The sequence below is a fragment of the Periophthalmus magnuspinnatus genome, chromosome 19 (assembly GCF_009829125.3).
Source record: "Periophthalmus magnuspinnatus isolate fPerMag1 chromosome 19, fPerMag1.2.pri, whole genome shotgun sequence".
Taxonomy (NCBI): domain Eukaryota; kingdom Metazoa; phylum Chordata; class Actinopteri; order Gobiiformes; family Gobiidae; genus Periophthalmus; species Periophthalmus magnuspinnatus.
Window position 1 is genome coordinate 18,882,878 of NC_047144.1, and position 19,736 is coordinate 18,902,613.

General features: G+C 39.3%; 1 protein-coding gene across 1 annotated transcript in view; it reads right to left on the minus strand.

The window, feature by feature from the left end:
• Nucleotides 1-1,860: 1,860 nt before the first annotated feature.
• wu:fj29h11 (uncharacterized) overlaps nt 1,861-19,736 on the minus strand; it is a 46,531-nt gene continuing 28,655 nt past the window's right edge. The window contains exons 33-48 of the mRNA XM_033984417.2: nt 18,486-18,667; nt 15,507-15,766; nt 14,694-14,910; nt 13,898-14,081; nt 13,075-13,201; nt 12,918-13,004; nt 11,830-12,015; nt 10,483-10,748; nt 9,806-9,951; nt 9,076-9,160; nt 7,513-7,636; nt 5,956-6,075; nt 5,334-5,570; nt 4,995-5,181; nt 3,410-3,566; nt 1,861-2,417 (exon numbers count right to left, since the gene is read on the minus strand). Coding sequence (XP_033840308.1) covers nt 2,004-2,417; nt 3,410-3,566; nt 4,995-5,181; nt 5,334-5,570; nt 5,956-6,075; nt 7,513-7,636; nt 9,076-9,160; nt 9,806-9,951; nt 10,483-10,748; nt 11,830-12,015; nt 12,918-13,004; nt 13,075-13,201; nt 13,898-14,081; nt 14,694-14,910; nt 15,507-15,766; nt 18,486-18,667 — 2,979 coding nt within the window. The 3' untranslated portion in view covers nt 1,861-2,003. The remainder of the gene's footprint in view (nt 2,418-3,409; nt 3,567-4,994; nt 5,182-5,333; nt 5,571-5,955; nt 6,076-7,512; nt 7,637-9,075; nt 9,161-9,805; nt 9,952-10,482; nt 10,749-11,829; nt 12,016-12,917; nt 13,005-13,074; nt 13,202-13,897; nt 14,082-14,693; nt 14,911-15,506; nt 15,767-18,485; nt 18,668-19,736) is intronic.

A 19,736-nucleotide genomic window follows, 5' to 3' on the forward strand; every position in this document is an offset into this window, starting at 1 on the left:
ATTACAGGTACTTACAGAAACAAAGGCATGGTCCCACGCTGACTGTTGTAAAGCACAGCTGAAATAAACATGCATTGACTGAAAACTGCAGAGTTAAAACATGTTCTACTGATGAGAACAAAGATCAGCCCCATAATAGTAATAAACTCACATTTTTGTAACGCAAATACTAAAATCCTGCTTTATCCTTCATACGTGCACTTTAAACCGGCCTCCTGCTGGTGCCCAAACTCAAGACTAAACATGTAAATCAGCATTTCAGTTTTATGCAGCTAAAACCTTTTTGAAGCTGTGAGACAGGCCTCTACTTTGACTATGTTTAAATCCAGGCACAATGTCTTTCTTATTCTGTAAAGCACTTTGAATTACTTTGTGTACAAATTGTGCTATATAAACAAACTTGCCTTGCCTTGTCTAGTAATGTTCAAAAGCTTATTACAAGGACAGGTAAACCTATGTAGTATTGGAGGCTGTATGTTTACTCAATTTGGTATTTAAAAGCACAGAATCTGATTTTTACTGTCTTAAAAACATGAAAAAGTCAGTTAACAGTTAATAACAGTTATCCCTCATATACCTTCTGCATTCGGAGCATCTTAATTATTCACTGAGATGGATTTACGAGCGCTTTTAAAAACTTTCGGAGACCAGATTGGAGTTTTGCTGTGACGTTAAGACTAACAACTGGCATGGTATCGCACTCTTTCTCTTTATCAGACAATAAAAAGCTTTATAATTAGATGCAGGCAGTGGGCAGTGGTCGTATTTTAACCTCAAGAGCTATACAATATATCTATCGAAAAAACAAATTTTGCTGAAATACATTGGGGAAAAAATGGGTACAAATTAGCTGGAACATCACCCACCTCCTTTTAATCATTTACACTTGGTTGTTGGATCATTCATTCACACTGTAAACATTTAAATATATAAAACATAAACTTGCTTTGAATGAGGCTCATAAGTTGGTGTGAATGCTGCCGTTATTGAAAGGTAAAGAAAACTGAGACTCATAAATGAACTACAGTCCACATTCAAACAGAGACACTGGGGATAAGCCACAGGAACATGACTTTATTAAAAGAGAGAGTATAAAACAAAGATAAAACCATCAAAATACTAAAAGTCTGAACTACGACAAATAAAATCAAATGTACAGGGAATGTTCAAGCTCAAATATAAAGGCACATCAAATCAGTGCAGTGCCTCATGTTGGTAACACTTTAGTTTGGGGACCACGTATTAACGGATAATAGTGGGGTATTTACAGCTACAACTTATAAAATATAGCCACAGACACAAAAAAATTAATAAGTATTTAGCCATTAACACATTTTTCTAATTACAGAACTCTTAAAAGGTGCTGTACAACAAAAAAAACAAAGCTTCATTGTCCTTATTAAAGGTGCTTTTAAACATACATCTTACATTACAATCAACATTACAATCTTTAATAAACAAAGACTAAAAGAGTAATAAGAATTGAGTGTCTTATAAACTTTTAAGATCTATAAAATAACCATGTAACCATCCAGGGACCCCTGCAGCAACATTTTTTGTGATCATTTCAGTAAAAAAAAATTCAAATAAATAAAAATAATAATAATAAAATCATACTTACTGCATTTCCTTGCATAGATTTCATCAAAAAAACTCAATTACCAATCAAGAAATAAACTAAAGATGGCATTTTAAAATTATAATGCTGTATTTACTAAACATCAGCCTGTCCAGGGACTACAGGTGGAAATTAGCATTTATGCTACAACCTGGCACCAAACATCTCTCCTTCTTTTTCTAAGGTCAATGTAATGTTGTGCACTGTCCCTGTTTCAAATAAAAGCATACCATACCATTTAAAGTAGTTTGAGCCCCAGCACGGTGCCTCATGACCCCCACTTTAGAAACCACTGAACTAGAATACCAATTCCCACTCAGTTAGCGATTAACATGTGGTCCCAGGACTAAAGTGTCACCATAAAGTTTAAGTGCATACTCTGTGTTTATACAAAGAGATAGAGCTCCAGGTTCTTGGTGTGGAGGTGCTGTGCTAGGTTCTGGATGCGGCACAAGCGGACATGTTGTGCATCCCCGGCGCTGTACACTCTGTAGATGTGGTAGTGTTCCTTCTTCTTCAGAGCAAAGTCCAGCTCGTTGGCGGACATGTGCATGAGCGCCTTCTCAGTCTTCACCGTGGACTTGACCTCGATGAAGACCGTGGTGGTGTCTCCGTGGGGGTGGGCGAAGGACAGCTGGAAGTCGTAAGGCTGGCCGCTTTCTCCGCGCTCGTTGCACCAGGAGATGGAGGAGGGACGGGCTGGATCGGGGCCGTCGCGCCAGTGCACGAGGAAGGAGTGCACCAGGCGCTCCCCCCACTCGCCGATGGCCACCAAGTCCTTCTGGTCCGACAAGAAGACCTGGAGGAGGGTGGGGTCAGTGTTTATAGTGTTTTAGGCAGGATTACGGCTGTGACAATAACACCTGCATACGATTAAAGGGGCTGTACCTGATTTTTACTGTCTTAAAAATGTGAAAAACAGAACCATTTTAAACAGTTTGCAGTGGTTCAAAGTTATTTCTCACTTACCTTATTCATTCCGAGTATCCTAATTATTCACGACGATGATTTTGTGGCAGTAAAGCTAACAACGACTAGCATGTTAATGTGCACTTTCTGATTATCGGGCTCTAAAAAGCTGTATAATAAGATGCACACAGTACAACACTGACTTATTTTGACCGCAAGAGCTGCTTATACATTATATCTGTACTAATAAACCTTCATAGCCTTGATAAAGCATACAAAAAGACTTAATTCACAATAAAAAATATGTTAATGAAGTAGTTACTAAGCCTTAATTATTCTTAATAATGTAAAGATTAGGCTTAACAGATATAGTTCAATTTGAGTAGTTAAAGGGGCTATACCTGATTTTACTTTGACCTTGTCGGTTCATTTTTAATGGTTTGCAGTGGTCCAAAGTTATGCCTCACTTACCTTATGCATTCTGAACATCCAAAATATTCACCAGGATGAGTTTATAAGTGCTTTTTACAACTCTCAGGGACCAGAGTGGAGTTTTGCTGGTAAGGCGGTAAGGCTAACAACTAGCATGCTAAAACACGTTTCCTGATTAACAGACAATAAAACGCTTTCTAATTTAGGTGCAAACTAGACATAGCAGAGTTATTTTGACCTCAAGGACTGCTTATACAATGTATCTATACTGGGACAAGACATATTTTACTTCATTCTGTTCTTCGTTCATTCTGTCAAGTCTTTGTTCATGCTTTATTAAGACTAATTAAGGTGTAGATGTTCAATTTAGCTGTAATTATTTTTACTCAAACAGATATTTTCAGTCCTGTTTCCACCCACTCAGAGCCGTCCTTGTACAAACACACTTACAGTAGCAGGCTTCTCACAGGCGATGACCATGTCCTCCATAGACATGTCTCCGTTCCACTGAGGGAAGTCCATGTGCAGAGGGGGACGGTGGAGGTCTGCTGCAGCTGCACTGCCCTGGAACACTCCGGACACCAGCACCACCTCTGGACCTGGGGCTCTGCGCACACGGACAGGGGATATTCTAGTCTTCTCCAGTTTACAGCAAGGGCCATATTTAACGCTGTGCTCTGACTAATGATTGTGAAAAACTCATGTGTGATATAAGAGCAAAAAATGTAAAACAAAACAACATATTGGCTTAATTTACATGTTTTCTTCATATTTAGAATTTTGGAATGTCAAGATTATTTGGTGAGATAATGAGTAGTGTTCACGTGACAATACAACATCACAATCCCTATAGTTAAAAAGCAAACATTTTCATAGAATTCTGACCTAAATTTTTAACTGTCAAATTGCTGATTTGTTGATCTGGTTTATGTTTAATATCTCTGTAATAACTGGGACTATCCACATGAATCATAAACTGGCCCAAAGTTCACCATGTAACTGTAATAAAGCAGAAGTCAAATTAATATTTCACAATTCCTTCAGAAACTCGTGACATTATTCAAACCCAAATATGAACTGAAAGGGCTTTTTGTGGAGCCAATATAAAAAAATCCTAAACAAATAATAAACTTAAACATTTCTGAATCATACATTTGGATATTTCTTTCAGTTTATCTCTCACAGGCTCCTGCCCTCGATCTGAAACTATGACACCATCAAATTTTGGAAACTATTCAGGTCATATTATAATTGTATGAGCTAAAACAAATGTAATTGTTAGAACTCCTTCACATACAACAACAACAACAACTGTGAAAGCCAAACCCCATATTAGAGTATATAACATGTTTATTTCATTATTTTAAGGCCATTTATAAGCTCTCCTCACCAGTAATAGGTAAAAGAGGATGTTTAGTGTCACTAGATCTTTACCAGAACCACACAAGTTCAGAAATCTCCGCTCTAGGGTTGGTTAGCCGTTAGCTCAGATGCCACAATTACACGCTAATAATGATCTAAAATAAAACACCGAAAGGTTTACATACTCAACCATGACTTTTCGAAAGCTTTAGTACCAGTCGACACCATCTAGATTATTCATATTTTTAATTTTGTTGGGCTTAATAGCTATAGTAGACTGATTAGCATGAGAACTGAACTCTGTACTGACTAAGGTTGATGCTAGATCAGCTAATTAGTGACAAATCTGTTTTTTAACGTTACTTCTGCTAACATTTCCTAACCCTATTCATAACCCTAACCATAACTGTTCCTAAACTTCCTCACTTCAAATCAGATCAATCAGAGCAAACAAAACTCTAGTATTAACCATCTACTAATTATATATCTACGGTGCAGAGAGACAAATGCTGGGTTAAGTGTGAACAGAGCAGACTCGACAATGTTCTGGCAATGGTGCTTGTGTTCTGGCATTTTGTACCCGTCAGTTTTCTGGGATCTATGTGTGAATGGGGCCATATAAATACACTCTCTGTCCTGTGTCAACCTATACATGTGAGTGTGTTCTCCGTACTGTTTGTCTGGTTCAGTCGGGGCAGAAGTGGTGGAGTTGGAGCAGTCAGCAGGCGGGGCAGACGGAGCAGCAGTAGTAGCAGCAGTAGTAGCAGTGTGTTCAGGAGTGCTGGGAGGTGTGGGCGCTGCTGGGGCCACCTCTCCTTTCTCTACCACAGGCTGGGCTCTGTTGCGGGGCTCGGTGGGCTCTGTGGGTGAACAAGGATAAAGTCCAAAGCTTAAAATGCATTGTTCCACCTTGTGATGTCATCAATCGGTAGTTAAACAACATTATAACCCTTTAAACGGTCTCAAGCAGGACTAAACTAGATAGTCTTCTACCCTCCATAGTTCTGCTAACCTGTATGTCTGGTGGTGCTGCTGGTGGGAGGAGGAGCAGAGGGCTGTTGGCTGTGTCCACGCTGCAGCTGAGGCTCTGGGGCTCGAGGGTGGCTCTCCTGGCTGATGGTACCAGGGCTGTTGGGGAACGCAGAGGCTTGGTCCCTGGGCTTTGCGGGGCCCTCGTACTGACTGTCTTTGGGGGGAGCGGGTGGGGGCCACATCTTGTTCACTGCCTCCACCACACGACTATCTCCAACTGCAGAACAAAGAACAACAAAAAAAAAAAGTTTAACACATTTGCAAGTGTATGTATGGAGTTAAATTGATATGAATTTTCTTATAAACATTTGCAAACTCATGAAACAGCCACATATGATGTAGCCTAAATGTAAATCAGAACAAACTAATATATTTTATTTTTATTTTAGATTTTAGAGCACGCAGACTTATTTTGACCTTAAGACATCTGCAAGACGGGCTTTGCTCACATACAAGGGGAAAAAAACAGGTACAGGGCCTTAAAAATATTTCACAGATAAAACAAACACATTGGTAAAAAGCTGCTCACATTGGTATTCTATTAAACCAAATTGAACAAGGGATTCAAACAGTAGCAGCAGATTGTGATGAATGAGACGTACCTTTGCAGGAGGCTCCGGTGTTGGAGAGGGAGGCACGTGGGGGCCAACACATCAGGGTCTGCTCCCCAGCCTCCTGTGAGGGCTGAAGGGGCACTTCTGACTGGGAGGACAGGAAGAATGCTGGGCAAGGACAGGGAAAAATACACATTATATTACAGACTATTACTAATTGGTAATTCCAGCTGCCATTAAGTTTAAACAGAGAATTCAACAACTTCATATCACTTGTTGTTGTAATCCAATCTCATGGTGACCAGGCAGTTTTTTGTTTTGCCCAAGGACATAACTACAGTATGTTAAAAATGTCCTCATCCCCCGTGAATGCTATGCTAATAGAGTCATGCGTTTGCCATGTACACAGTTTGACCGTAGAATGGGTCCGGTGATGGTATATGAGCTTAAAAACTGCGCAGAGAAGTCTTTCTACCTATGACGCAACAAAATTGGCAAAATGCAAATAGAGGATTTCTGAGCACTCAAAAAAGATGACTTTTGGTTAATGGACTAATGAAACATGCGTGAATGAAACAATACAACTCCAGGTATGTTTTTGACCATATAACATTGTTAAAAGGTCAAAAAAGTAAATTTAGCTTAACCTGTTTCCCTTTTAGTCTCTGTGTGTCATTGCCCATAGTTCAGCCTGCTGGCGTTATGTAATGCGCCATAAGCTAATAATCACACTGATGAGTCTGCCTGAGCCTGGACTGTCACTGCAGTCAGGCTCTGCTCCTATCTCATGGAAAGTCCCAGAGACAGCTGCTGTAGCTGACCTGCACCCCCAATACAGCATACGGGGCTACTGACGAATATGAGCAAACAAGGTACAATGTTCAATAAAAGAAAAAAAATCATAATTTTGGTACCACAAATATTGATACTATTTGAAAAGAAGTAGGGTTGTAATGATTGATCAAAACTAGTCAAAATGTACCATAGAATCTAGACCATTGAGGTAGTAATAAGGACGAGAGCAGGGGATGCCAGGGCTTTATTGGCCCACAGGCTACTTTTAGATTCAGCAAAGCCAGAATACCTATAAATTATGCTAAATGAATTAATTCTTTTTATTATACATAACAGGGTTTTTACTATTGATTTAACATAATTATGCAACATAACACAGTGTATTTGTCATTGATGAGGCGGTCTCCATGGTAACTCTGAGGGGAGAGGCTTGAGACTTTGAGAAAGTCATTTTTCTGTTGGCGCACATCAATAATAAACTGCTTTGGAAAGTACAGAAAGAGCATAAAAAGGGAGGATTATACGCTAAGGCGCCACCTGTCTCCTCCTCCCTGCTCCTCGGCATGACTCTCTCTGTGACTGGTCTTTGCATTTATCCATGAAACTTTATAAAAACTAATAGGGCTTTGGGATCTACCCCCACTGAGATCCACTGGTCGATCATGGTCAACATGTTGCCATGGTAACCTAAAGTAACCAACATCCACTTACAGCAGCCAGGCTGGGAGTGTTAAATTCGACTCAAGAATTAATGCAAACTAAAAGAAAGCTCTTTAATATTTTGACAATTGGGCTTTTTCTTATGCATACCTCTGTCCAGGCTGGGCTCAGGCTGGGGGGGTTTAGGTGGCTCTGGGACCTCCCACTGCTCCTCTTCTTGAGGCAGCTCTCGTATGTCCTCCTTCTGCAGATACCTCCTCAACGCTGCATGGTCCTGTAAAAAGAAGGTGATTTAGTTTTTTCCATGTTTGTGTCTTTCCTTTGAAAATACAGGATTCTGTGAATTATTTTGTGTTTTGTCTTCTCACTTGGCTCTGTGCACAACAGTAGCCGGCTTGTTCCAATCATTGGGACAGTGTTGGCTCGTCCATTTCCGGTGTAATGTAATGTCTATGAGATTTAGGTGGCAGTGGAAGTGGATGTCACTGGTGCGAATTCAAGGAAAACTTTACCGGAGGAAAACTTCCAGTGAAGTTTTCATTTGTAAAGTGTTGAACATGTTGTCAATGACATCCACCCAGAGCTCTGTGTCCACTGCCTGATTTGTCAGGATATATTTTAGCTCAAAAACCTCGTAGACATTACACCACACCGGAAATAGATGAGCCAACTGTCCTTCTGATTGGAATGAGCAGGCTACTGTTGTGCGCAGAGCCAATTACAATAACTTCAAATCAGATGTTACAAATGAAACTACTGCACTTGAGTTGTAGTTATGAACTACAACTCAAATAAGTACTTTAAATAATACTCAAGAAGTGTAAGTAATTTTGGAGTAACAGCACCCTTACTTGAGGTCTATCTGAAACAATCTCAGCAGAAATATTACTGTACAAGAGCTCACTGGGTATTAAAATTCATAAATAAATACCACCAAGCCTCTCATATCAGAGCTGAAGTGAATGGATGTTACAGATGAGAGTTATAAAATATTAATCATAGAGAGAGGGATTCAGTTTATTTCACATAAACATTCAGTGACTTAGCTGGATTATATATTATATAACATGAGCTAGTGACCCAGAACTTCACACAGAGCGTAATGCATAACCATTTAATTTTATCTCAAACACAATGTGATAATGGAACAGTGTTAATTTCATCGACAAAAATATTTTGTCATAATTTTAGTCCATGTAATTTTATACAGGCTAAAATAAAAATCAGTAATGACTGAAACTAAGAGAGAAGTTACGCATGTCCTAGTCAACTAAAAATAAGATCAAAAGTAGATATTTTCATTCACAAGAGGATTGATTTTTCATCGGCTCAATAAAAATTAAAGCCTACTATCTACGACGTATTTTAAATTAAATTAAATTTTTAAATTTTTCCCCCTTCTCATTCAAGACGTCATTGCTCCAATCTACCCTTGTTTTCACAGCCTCTGGCATACGTCCAGTGCTCTGTACTTGATTACAAAAACCTGGCTGCAGGGGTGGAGTTTGAAGTGTGGATATCTGTTAGACCCTCACCCTCCCCTTTAGTCCTCCAGGTACAGGCCAGTTTAGAGGCTCTATTTGAAATGTGGCTGTGGGCAGAGTTTAGGTGTTCAGTCCCACTTTAATCATCATTGAAAGTGTAGCATTATCACACTTTGTTCTTAGGTCATTTGCTGCCGTATCACTCCCAGAAAGGATTGTGCAGACTTACAGACAGTGATGTGATGAGTCCGCTCAGGAAGTGCATGAGCTCCTTCCTGTGAGACGCCTCAGAGCAGAACAGCTTCACCAGCTCCCTGCAACACAATGCAACAGTCACTATGTTTACATGCACAGGGAACTCGAAGTACACTCTTGGTCCACTTTCTATCCTGTTTCTCCAGAGAACTGAAAAAACTAACTTCTGTTACAGACAGTGGAATTAAAAGCACAGACATCTTCCCTGTGCACATATACACAAAGTGCTTAAATACTGTGTATTTTCACTAAAATAGACCGAAATATGTCTGCCGGTGCCATGTTTCTTTTCGTTCACAAACCCAAATGATGCTCTGTCAGTGATCCACCAGCTGCTCAAATCCGAACCTTAGAGCGTAAGATATCTCAAGATGACTTCTTGTAAGTTTGTGAACACACAAATATTGCAAGAATCCATCTTGCTGTCAGGTTATGTCAGAACATCCAAAAAGCTAGATAGGTGCAAACAGGAGGCTAAGAGAGAGAGGCATCTAGTAATTTATCATTAGGGCTAAGAAAAAACACTAGCATAGATATAACCAAACTATTGCAAAAAAGGCACTGACAATCCAAATTCAGTTATGAGCACATTTTTAAAACTGTAAGAGAAACATACACATCCTTTAACTAATACACAACATGTTTCTTCATTGTTTGTGAGATAAAAATAAATTCCCAGACATTGACATATATTGGGGTGTGACCTGCAGATGTCCAGCTTGGCTTCCAGGTGGTCCTTCTGTATGTACAGCTCCTTGTTGTCTTTGAGCAGACAGATGACGTCCTCCAGCTCCACGATGCTGCCTGAGTCTGGGAGGTCCAACTGGTAGCGCCGGTACAGCTTCCCCACCTGGCCCAGTCACAACACAGTTAGGACAAGAACAAGACTACAGCTCCTCAGTGTTGTTGTTTTTTTTGCACATTTGTAGGTCTTTAGTCATTCATGAATTGGTTGATGGTGTCTTAGCTGACTAATCATTTTATTTAGATTATGATCATTTGTATGGGACAGGACTGGAGAACTTATTGAGTAAGTTAGCTGAACATTTTGTATTTTCAGTATAAATATGTACAAAGGCAGATTAAACCCACACATTTTTATATAAATGTGTTGCTTCCTTGTACTTTTTGCTGTATAAATAGTTATTTTTACATTAATTCCCGTGCAGCTGTAGTCTCGTGAGGACAGTTTGGATGAGATACCAGTTTTTTACTAATCAGGCGGCAAGCTTTAATCAACTACAGCCCTAATTATTTGACATTTGGACACCGTTGTATTGGTAGTTCATGTTTACTATGTAGCTCAAGGTGAAAAGCTATAAAAAAGTAAATTTAGCATTGCATGTGTCTTTAAACCCAAACTAGTAAAGTTCCATCAAACCTGTCCAAAGTAGAGTTTCTTAATTTTGTGTGCAATGTTGCTCTCCTGCAGCTCAGAATAGACTTCAGCCAGGTCTTCTCGGTGGTAGAGGAACCTCTGGATGTACGGCACGATGGAGCGCACCGTCTCCTGCATACTGGGGCAGGGTCTCAGGTTCTCCGTTTGGGCCTCGCTGGTCACACAGGCAGACAGCTGTTTGATTCCACAGATATGCAGGAACAAGCTCCGGTCCTCCTCTCGGAACGCAGGCCGCTCAGCGCTCTGACCTGATGGGATGATAAAACACCTTGGCTCAAAACATTTCTTCTCCAAATACAGGTAAAACAGTGGATATTTATGAACTTGGTAGGTCTAGAATGGTTGACTTTCTGCCACAGTAAGTATTTTTGGATTATTCAATATAGTGACAGTGGCTGAGGTGTTGGAGCTGTTGTTTTTGAACTGAATGGTTGATAGTTCAAATCCTGCAGCGTGATTGTGCAGTTGGTGATGTGTATTTGTGCGTTTCAGACAAATGATTCCTTCCTGATTTGAAGAATTTCGTGAGGACCTTTCCCCGTTCAAAAGAGATAATATTTTGATTTGAATTACTCTATTGCTATATGCCTAAACCCCATGATTAGGTAGAGGATGACGGCCAGGTTTTGATGTATGTACAATAGATAAAGATAGATACGTATGTTATTACGGTTCTATGACTCTCGAATGACTGTCAGAGCAGTACTTGGTGGTTAGGAGGACTTGAAATGGAGCCGCATTAGCTTCCATTGTTGTGGCTGCCAGTTCTCACAGAGTGTGTATTAAAACTGCAATATAAATATTATACATTGCCATTACAAGCAACAATAACACAATTAGAACTAGTGTAATTAATTGTTGAAAAGTGCTTAATCTGCCCCAGGGTAGCTGCAGAAATGAGTCACAAGCAGCACTAGATTTTAGCACAATTTAATCCATCCAATTCAATGAATGAATTAAGCTGTTTTTGCATGTGCCCTGAAACTATGCCTACTATGCCTGTGGATATTAACAAAGAACTGAAGGGTTTGTGTGATCTTAAAGCTCAGATTTAAATACATCCTCCTTTCATAGTGTGACAGTAAGGAAATGCAGCTTTAATTGTAAAGTGAAAAGGGCAAACACATTATCATTCCTGCACATTCAGCATGAAAATAGGAAACATATAAATATTTTAATTAGAAAGAGACCTTGAAATTAGTAAAAAAATTCTACATAAAATAAAATCTGGCGTTAACTCGTAAATGAATGTTCAGATTTCCTCCTGTACACATTCCTTCTTGCAATGTGGAGTGATGTGATAGTCTGAGCTAAGCACGACTTGTGTACCAGGTCTGGAGCTCCAGGTCTTCTTGGCCGTGTTCTTCTCGGCTGGGGGCAGGTTGAGCAGGCACAGCTCCTTGTGGGCTTTGAAGACCTTCTCCAGCTCTCTGCTGTCACTGACCATGGGCCTGCGGGACAGAGTCACCCACGTGTTGTCTTTAGTGGGGAACACCCTCAGGTCAGACACCATTCCTAAAGGACCAAGACAAGAGGAATAAGGTCAAAGGACTTCAAAGGTCTACAGTCTTCATTAATTTCATTTATTTGTTTATTTAAAGGTACACTGTGCAACTTTTCTGGTGGAGGGTCAGTCATCTGCTTATTTCATAAAAATATCACTTTGCCTGGAATGTTCCAAAAGTATGGCACAAACTTATCCTTTATTTATTTAGTTACAAACATATTTACAGCCAAAAAAAATACATAGTTTAGAAAAGTCTTCAGTGTGCCTTCAGTTGCCAAGTTTAATGCTTTTTTGTGGAACATTCCAGGCAAATCTCACAAAGGACAAGATCTTTTTTACAGATGAAGCTGGAGGTAGTTTCTGTGTGTGATCCCCTGGGCCCGGGAGGTGACTATTGATACTTTGCAGCTGATGTCATCAACATTCCCTGGGGATGTGACACAAAATATAGACACTGCTCTGTCTGAAGCTCCGTTACTCAAGTTAGTCAGTTTAATCTGAGACTTATTTTAATACAATCTGACCATAAAGAAGTGAAAGAACAGTGATGCAGAATGTGATTTTACTGTTTTACTTGTGCATTATGCAGAATTAATGTGCAGTAGTCAGCCATTGGACTTCTCACTGACTGTGGAATAAATCAATTTCAATCATTTTTTCTTACTTAAAGATTTTTGGCTGTGTTTGCTAAGGTGTGCATTGTTCACTATGGTAACTGCTGAACATTCCTCCATAGAGATACATGTAGAACACTTCCAGAGGGATGTCATTGCAAAGTATCACAATAAAAAACACTTCTACATATCCATCCATTTACATTTAAACTGCACACTGTAACTTGTTTAACTATATTCACATTACAACAAGGCCTTTTTGTTATCAAATTAAAATACATAAAGTTTTTTGTTACCTTTGAGGGTAGAACAGTATCCAGTGTTGAGCCTTGGTTGGGTGCTGTCCTCCTGGTCCAGAGTCGTTGGCGTTTTGCACTTGTGAGCTGTTGGGATAGGAGTCCTTTTAAATCCACATAAAGCACATAAACATGAATGTACTGGAAGCGTCTTTACCCAAAGTGGCGTAGAGCACAGACACGTCCTGCAAAACCTCACTGGTGGGTATGGGACATGAGGAGCACACTGCCTCCAACAAGCCCACATACTGCTTTATGTTAGGACTCATATCCACCCTCAGCAGCTGGGTACAAGAAAATATTAGTTACGCATGATAATGGCATTTTCAACCAATGCAAATAATCTGAAAATGTTGTTTTAGTTTATAGGCCTAAATATGACTAAAGCAAACCATATGATACAGATAAAGCCTTAAAAATATGGCATTTACAAATATGAAGTAACGGTATTAGGTTGTAGCATACTCATAAGTGCATTATAAATTAATTAAAGACTTCCTATGTCCTGGTATTGTTTCATACAGGCCTACAATAATTCTTCTTGACACACTGTAAATGTTTTTTTATTTTGTTATTTTCCTTATTCTTCACAATATCCTTCAGATAAGCCATATTCTATCACACTTTGAGTAACACAGAGGGGAAGGCCCGTAGCACCATGGCTGCTCCTTTAACACGACATCGATTCTGAGTGACACACTTCAGGATGAGTAACCTGAACTACAAAAATAGTTTGAAGACATGACCCTTCACTCCTGTGTCCTCTTTAGGTGAGGTTTTGATATTTGGCTCATAACAGCCATAATGCAGAGCTCATGACCACAGCCAACAACTGTGGGGGGATTTAACTGATCCACCTGTAAATGTCTTTCTCTCACTTGTGAAAAACTCAAAATTATTCAACTCAGCCACCTGACCACAGCTTTTGCTTCTAGAGTGTGAAAGTGTGTGGATGAAAAAGCTGTTAAAATAGTGTGTACCCTGGTGAAGAAATCCTTCATGCCCTCCAGGCTACTGTAGAAGGGGGCCAGCACTCGGGGGTTCTGCATGGGGCAGGAGGGGCTCTGGGTCAGGCTTTTGTAGCGGTGGAACATGGAGGTGGGGTCACTCCAGCACACGTCCTTCAGGTGGTAGAACTGACCCAAGCACCACTCCTCACTGTGCCTGTACACATCCGCCCATAGAAAGTAGTTCATTTAGCTACAACAGAGTTTCTCAAACTTAATTAGACAACTGATTTCACTCAAACATAGTTACCACCATTATATCTAAGATGTTAATAAAAATCTCTCTCTATATATTTTTTTTAATCATTTTGGTGAAGTTTATTATTTTCTGGGTGGACACAAGCAGCAGATATGAAATACATAGATGTAATTCCAGAGCACTTACCTCGTAACTATAATGTAGAAAAAGCTTGTCTAAAATACACAACAGTTATAATTAGGCTAGTAAAAATAAACACCTAAAAAGTATAAATGCAAGAAAAGCTTTGAATTGAATTTTAGGTAGACGTATTTCAATTTAGAACTCAGCGTTACTTCCTTTATTTTCATCCAATCTTTTTCAACTTTTTTTTTCTACAAATTGCTACTCAACTGATGTAAATGATGTGATAAATATTGACCAGAGGTACTACCCCATCAAGCTAAGTCAGAATTAGAAAAACATGAAACCCCGTCACATGCACTTTAATGCCCGAGATGATCTAAGCTCTCTTCTAACTGTGTATGATTTAGTAAGTAAACCTCATTAGCCCTACATGTTGATCCTTACCTGTGTAGGAGCACGAACACAGCGGGCGTCTGTTGGAACAGCTCCTTCAGCACAATCTGGGAGCAGTTCTTGTGCAGATACGAGTACACGTTATGGATATGCTCCACTGTGGACGTGAACTCTAACCCCTCAGGCTCCTCCCCCTCAGCCTGGGTCCCCATACACCACTCCTTCAGGTAGGAGATCAGTGACTCCACCGTCACTGTGTTCCTCATGCCTGTACAGCAACAGGAGAGAGGAATCAACACACAAAAAACATTTCAATTGACTATGTTCTAGTAGCCTGTATTTCTCTAAGGGTGATTGATTTTTTTAAATTTCATCATTAAGTTCATCATGTTTTGTTTTGTTTGAGATTTGGTCCACAAATTTGATACTTTGCAGTGACATCACGTTTTGGGCATGTTTGTCTATGGCAGAATGTTCAGTGGTCACCATGGTGACACAATACACTCATTAGAAAACAGATTTCTTCTATTTCTAAAGGAATAAAGCTGAACAGGTCGTTTTAAGTTGACACAATCAGCATACAGAGTCCATCAAACTGTGGGTCTTGTAATTAATTTATAATTTAGATAAGGTATTTACAAATGTAGCTGTGCCAGTTTTAATCCACCATGATTTCTAATGGTCAGCGATTGTCATCTTATGGTAAAAGCAATGTTTTCTGTGACAATTCTGCTCCAAACCACATAGATTATTTTAGTTTTAAATGGCAGATTAACCATCTTTTTTATAATCATAAAATCATAAACACTATATTTTTTATTTGCATCTGATCAATCATAATTCATGATAGAGACATAGACTTACCTAATGCCCTGGTGAAGTCGCTGGGCTGGATGTCCACATACCACACATGAGTCCCCAGCAGTCCCCGTATCTCCTCTGAGGACACGTACACAGAGCTGGGACACAGGAAGCTGCTCTCTTCCTGCCCGTTCTGCAGGGGGCGATGTGCCGGGACCCACTCCAGGCGGCACAGGTGGTAATAGAAGGACGAACGGATACTTTTGATTGACTGGCCATCGCTATCAATCACCTGGGCCGTCAGGTACTGGGAGTAGTGGTGTCTGAGAGAAACACATGCGAAGTCATGCTTAAAAGACACCTTATGTAACTAAAATAAACAATATGCCCATAGACATATGCGTTTAAAGGATCTGCATATAGACTGCATGATTATGTGTTTAAAAAAATGTACTACAACCACAACTGAACCTGGGTTGCCTGTGCCTAAACCTGCAGAGATGGACAGGTCATGTCTCATGTGAAAGCTCAGAACCTCCAGAATTCACTCACTGAGCTGCAGAGGCTGCACTAGCACTGAGTCATGATCAGCTGCAGGTGCAGGGGTTTAGGTAGTGACAATTCAGAAAGAAAGACTTGTAGGTTTAAACTAACTGGATGCCAGCATTGGAGCTGGCAACACAAATGACTAAATAATAACATAGAAGCAAGAACTAGTGAATCATGCCCAGTGTGTTTGTAATCAAGAATAAATCAGCATTACTGTTGTTGTCAGTAAAAGCTACATTAGATTTGAACATGTTTACGTCATATCTTGAAACACACATAGGTCAAGTTTATGGATATTAAAATCTTTTTTTTAAATGGTATCCATAATAAAAGCTATGAGTTTTCTGTTGTAAATGGCACTAAATAAAAATCTATAAAATTTGTAACAGTGCAATTGTATTTATATTGTATTGAAATGAAACAGAATAGACTAGAATGAACAGGGACTCTAGAGGAACACAGGCTTCTAATGCTCGTAGTTGGAGTAGCAAGACTACAGGACTCTACTACATGGATGAGTACCTCCTCAGCTGAGATCATTGACCTACATTTATGATCAGCATCGCTCTTCACGTGCCACCCATCAGAGAGAATGCACTGACTAACCCATATATACCAGCACTCCTAAATGTGCTTGTTACAGTGGAGATGTAGGACTTACCTTTCTATTGACTATGAACCTCGAAAACTGTAGTACTTTGTTTGCAGTTAGTACAGTTTATGGTTTAATGAGATATACTGTATAAGGTAAAATGAGGTAAAAATATGTGTGCTGTACTGTCTGCATCTAATTATGAAGCATTTTATTGTCCGATAATCTGCTCTAGTCTCTGAAAGTTGTGCTCAGAATGCATAAGTTAAGTGAGGATTCATTTTGAATCAAACTGTGTAAAATGAACTAGTTCTATTTTTCACCTTTTTAAGGCTGCAAAAATCAGGTACAACACCTTTAAATAAAACTACAACCAACTCTTTAGTTTTAAAATGGTGATTCAGATTTGCTGACCATGGCATAGCATTAGAAAAACTTTGTCAATAGAAGCTCAGTGTTTTAGTTTTGGTGTTAAGTCTGAACATATTTTTGTGCTAAATTTATAACAAATCTTTTTTTTTTTTTTATGTACCCACTATGGATGCCAAGCTTAGGGATGCACCCATTCAGCTTTTTCAGTTCTGATACAGATATTGATATTTGCTGATACCCGATTTTAACTGACACCAGTGTAGGAACGGAAAATGGCATTTATTTCTTTAAAACACAGTTAACTTGTTACAAGAGATGCAATTGTTTTATACAACTGTGATTTATCCTTCAAATCACTACTGAACAGCTTTGCATGAATGAAAGTAAAAAAAAAAGATGTTCCAGGCCAAAATGAGCGAGTAAATGGTCTAATCACATCTGATTAAAGGCCTATCCAGGACACCTGATTCAGCCAATTTTTCAGTATTTTCACAGATATTTGACTAGGGATATATTGGTGCATCCCTAGTCAAGATTATTACACTGACAGACGATTGTGATTATTCAGGTCACAGTATAATCACAAGAGCTAAAAAAATAATTTATGTGAGAATTTAAGAAGAAAGTTTAAGTTGTTTCCATTTAATCTACCCAACAAAAAAGTAAAATTATCTGTCTGTATATGTCACCTCAACTTTAATCTTTATCATTCAGAAAGTTTGTTTTCATAAACCAGGTCACTGTAATATGTTGGACAAAGAAATGAACAAAACTGAAGGATTTCACTGTTTGGTCATGGATAAAATAATCGTGAAATCATTAAATCAGTGATTTTTCTCACAATAATCCTAACACTAAAATTTGAGTTTGTGACATCTCTCGGACTCGCTCACTAGAACCACTGGCCTGCTCCACCGCTGCAGCTGCCATCTAAACTGTAATCCAGATGAATCCGTGGCCTATCCTAGGATTAATCCCACACAAAAGACCACTGCACACCACGTAGCTTTGAGCATCACCCCATGTTACCTCTGGGGTGGTGCACAATAGAAACCCTGAGCCATTAGCATGTGTTAATTCAGACTACACACTACGACAAAATTGCAGTGTTTGTTAAAGGTGATTATTGGAACATTTTAGCTTGATAGCATTATATAGCATTGATGCTAAATTAGGGTTAAATAATAATTACCGTATATTAAAGGCACCATGCCTTATTTTTACTTTTACTTTGCTTGTTGGGTTAGTAGTTGTTTCTTTAGTTTCTCTGACGTGTACCTGGACTGAATAATACATTGAAATCGCGGTTGGACATATTTTTTCAAAAACTCATTATAATATATTGACTATTATTTAGTTTAAATATTTTTAATAGGCCTATCTTTGAATCCTTATCAACCTTGAGTATTTTGGTTACATTTTGTATGTATGCATGTGGGATAAATAACGGTTCTCTTATAACCTACATAACTAAATACCATTTGATATTCTACAGTGCAGTCCTTTGAATGTGATGTGTTGCGTCGTACCCAGAGTCCCAGTTGTTAGCCAGCAGCTCCAGCAGGGCGGCTCTTTGCTGGTGAAGGAGGTGATCGGGGAGCTGAGCCGTGGCCAGGCTGTACAACTCCTCACAGGGGTAATCATCGATGACACAGCACTCCGTCCGGCTCTGGGGCCACATGGAGCTCTCCACTGACCATGGACTGGATGCCTGCAGCCAGAAGGACAGACACGGTTGCAAATACATGTGAAACTTAATTGCATATTGTATTTAAATAAGAAAATATTCGCATGTTCTCAGGTATAATTTGTTGTATTTTTTAAGAAGTGCAAACTACGGTTACCTCATTAGCTTCACTGATCTTCAATTTATTTTTTATTTTTTTAATAAAATAAAATCCCTCAGTAACACCAATATTCATATTAGCACCATTATATTGTCCAGTGTTATTGGCCATTTCCCTTCCTGACTGGTAAAAATATACTTAAAGGAACTGTATGCAGCCTAAAAAAATACTACAATCACAACAGAACCTGGGTTGTCAGTGGCTTAATCTGCAGATAGAGGACACATACAAGTTTTTCTCATTCTCAGTTAATGAACAGGCCTCATGTGAAAGCTCAGAGCCTCCAGAATTGACTCACTGAGCTACAGAGGCTGCATTAGCACTGATTAATTGGCTGCAGATGCTGGGGTTTAGGTGTTTAGATAGTGACCATTCAGATCAGAGTCTTTTTTAGGTTCAAACCAATTGGATTTCAGCACTGAAACTGGACTGGATAATTCTCTTGAGAACCAAAACACCAAATTATAACATTCACATCTTGTCCAAGTTTTTGTAATTAAGAATAAATCAGCATTGCATTTGTTGTCAGTAAAAGCTATGTTTGATTTGGACATATTTGCCTCATATCTGGGGACACTGTTCATGTTTATGGAATAAAAAAAATCTAAATCTTACATACTTTTAATACGAAAAAATATGCACATTAGATTATGAACAATGCTGCTAATACTACACTTATTGCTACGCTATGATGACTGACAACAATGATTAAAAGTTCATACAGCCACCAGTCAGTGCGCTAACTGTATGCCAACAATAGACGTATGATCCCATGTGGCTATGATCCAGGATAAAGCAGGAGCAGAGAATGTTCCCCTGATGTAAGCCCTCCTCTGTGAATCTACTGGTGCTGTCCCATAAGCGCTCCTGATCCCACAACAATGAGCACGGCTTTGGTGTGAGGCACAGAGACAGCAAGCTTCTGGTGTCCAT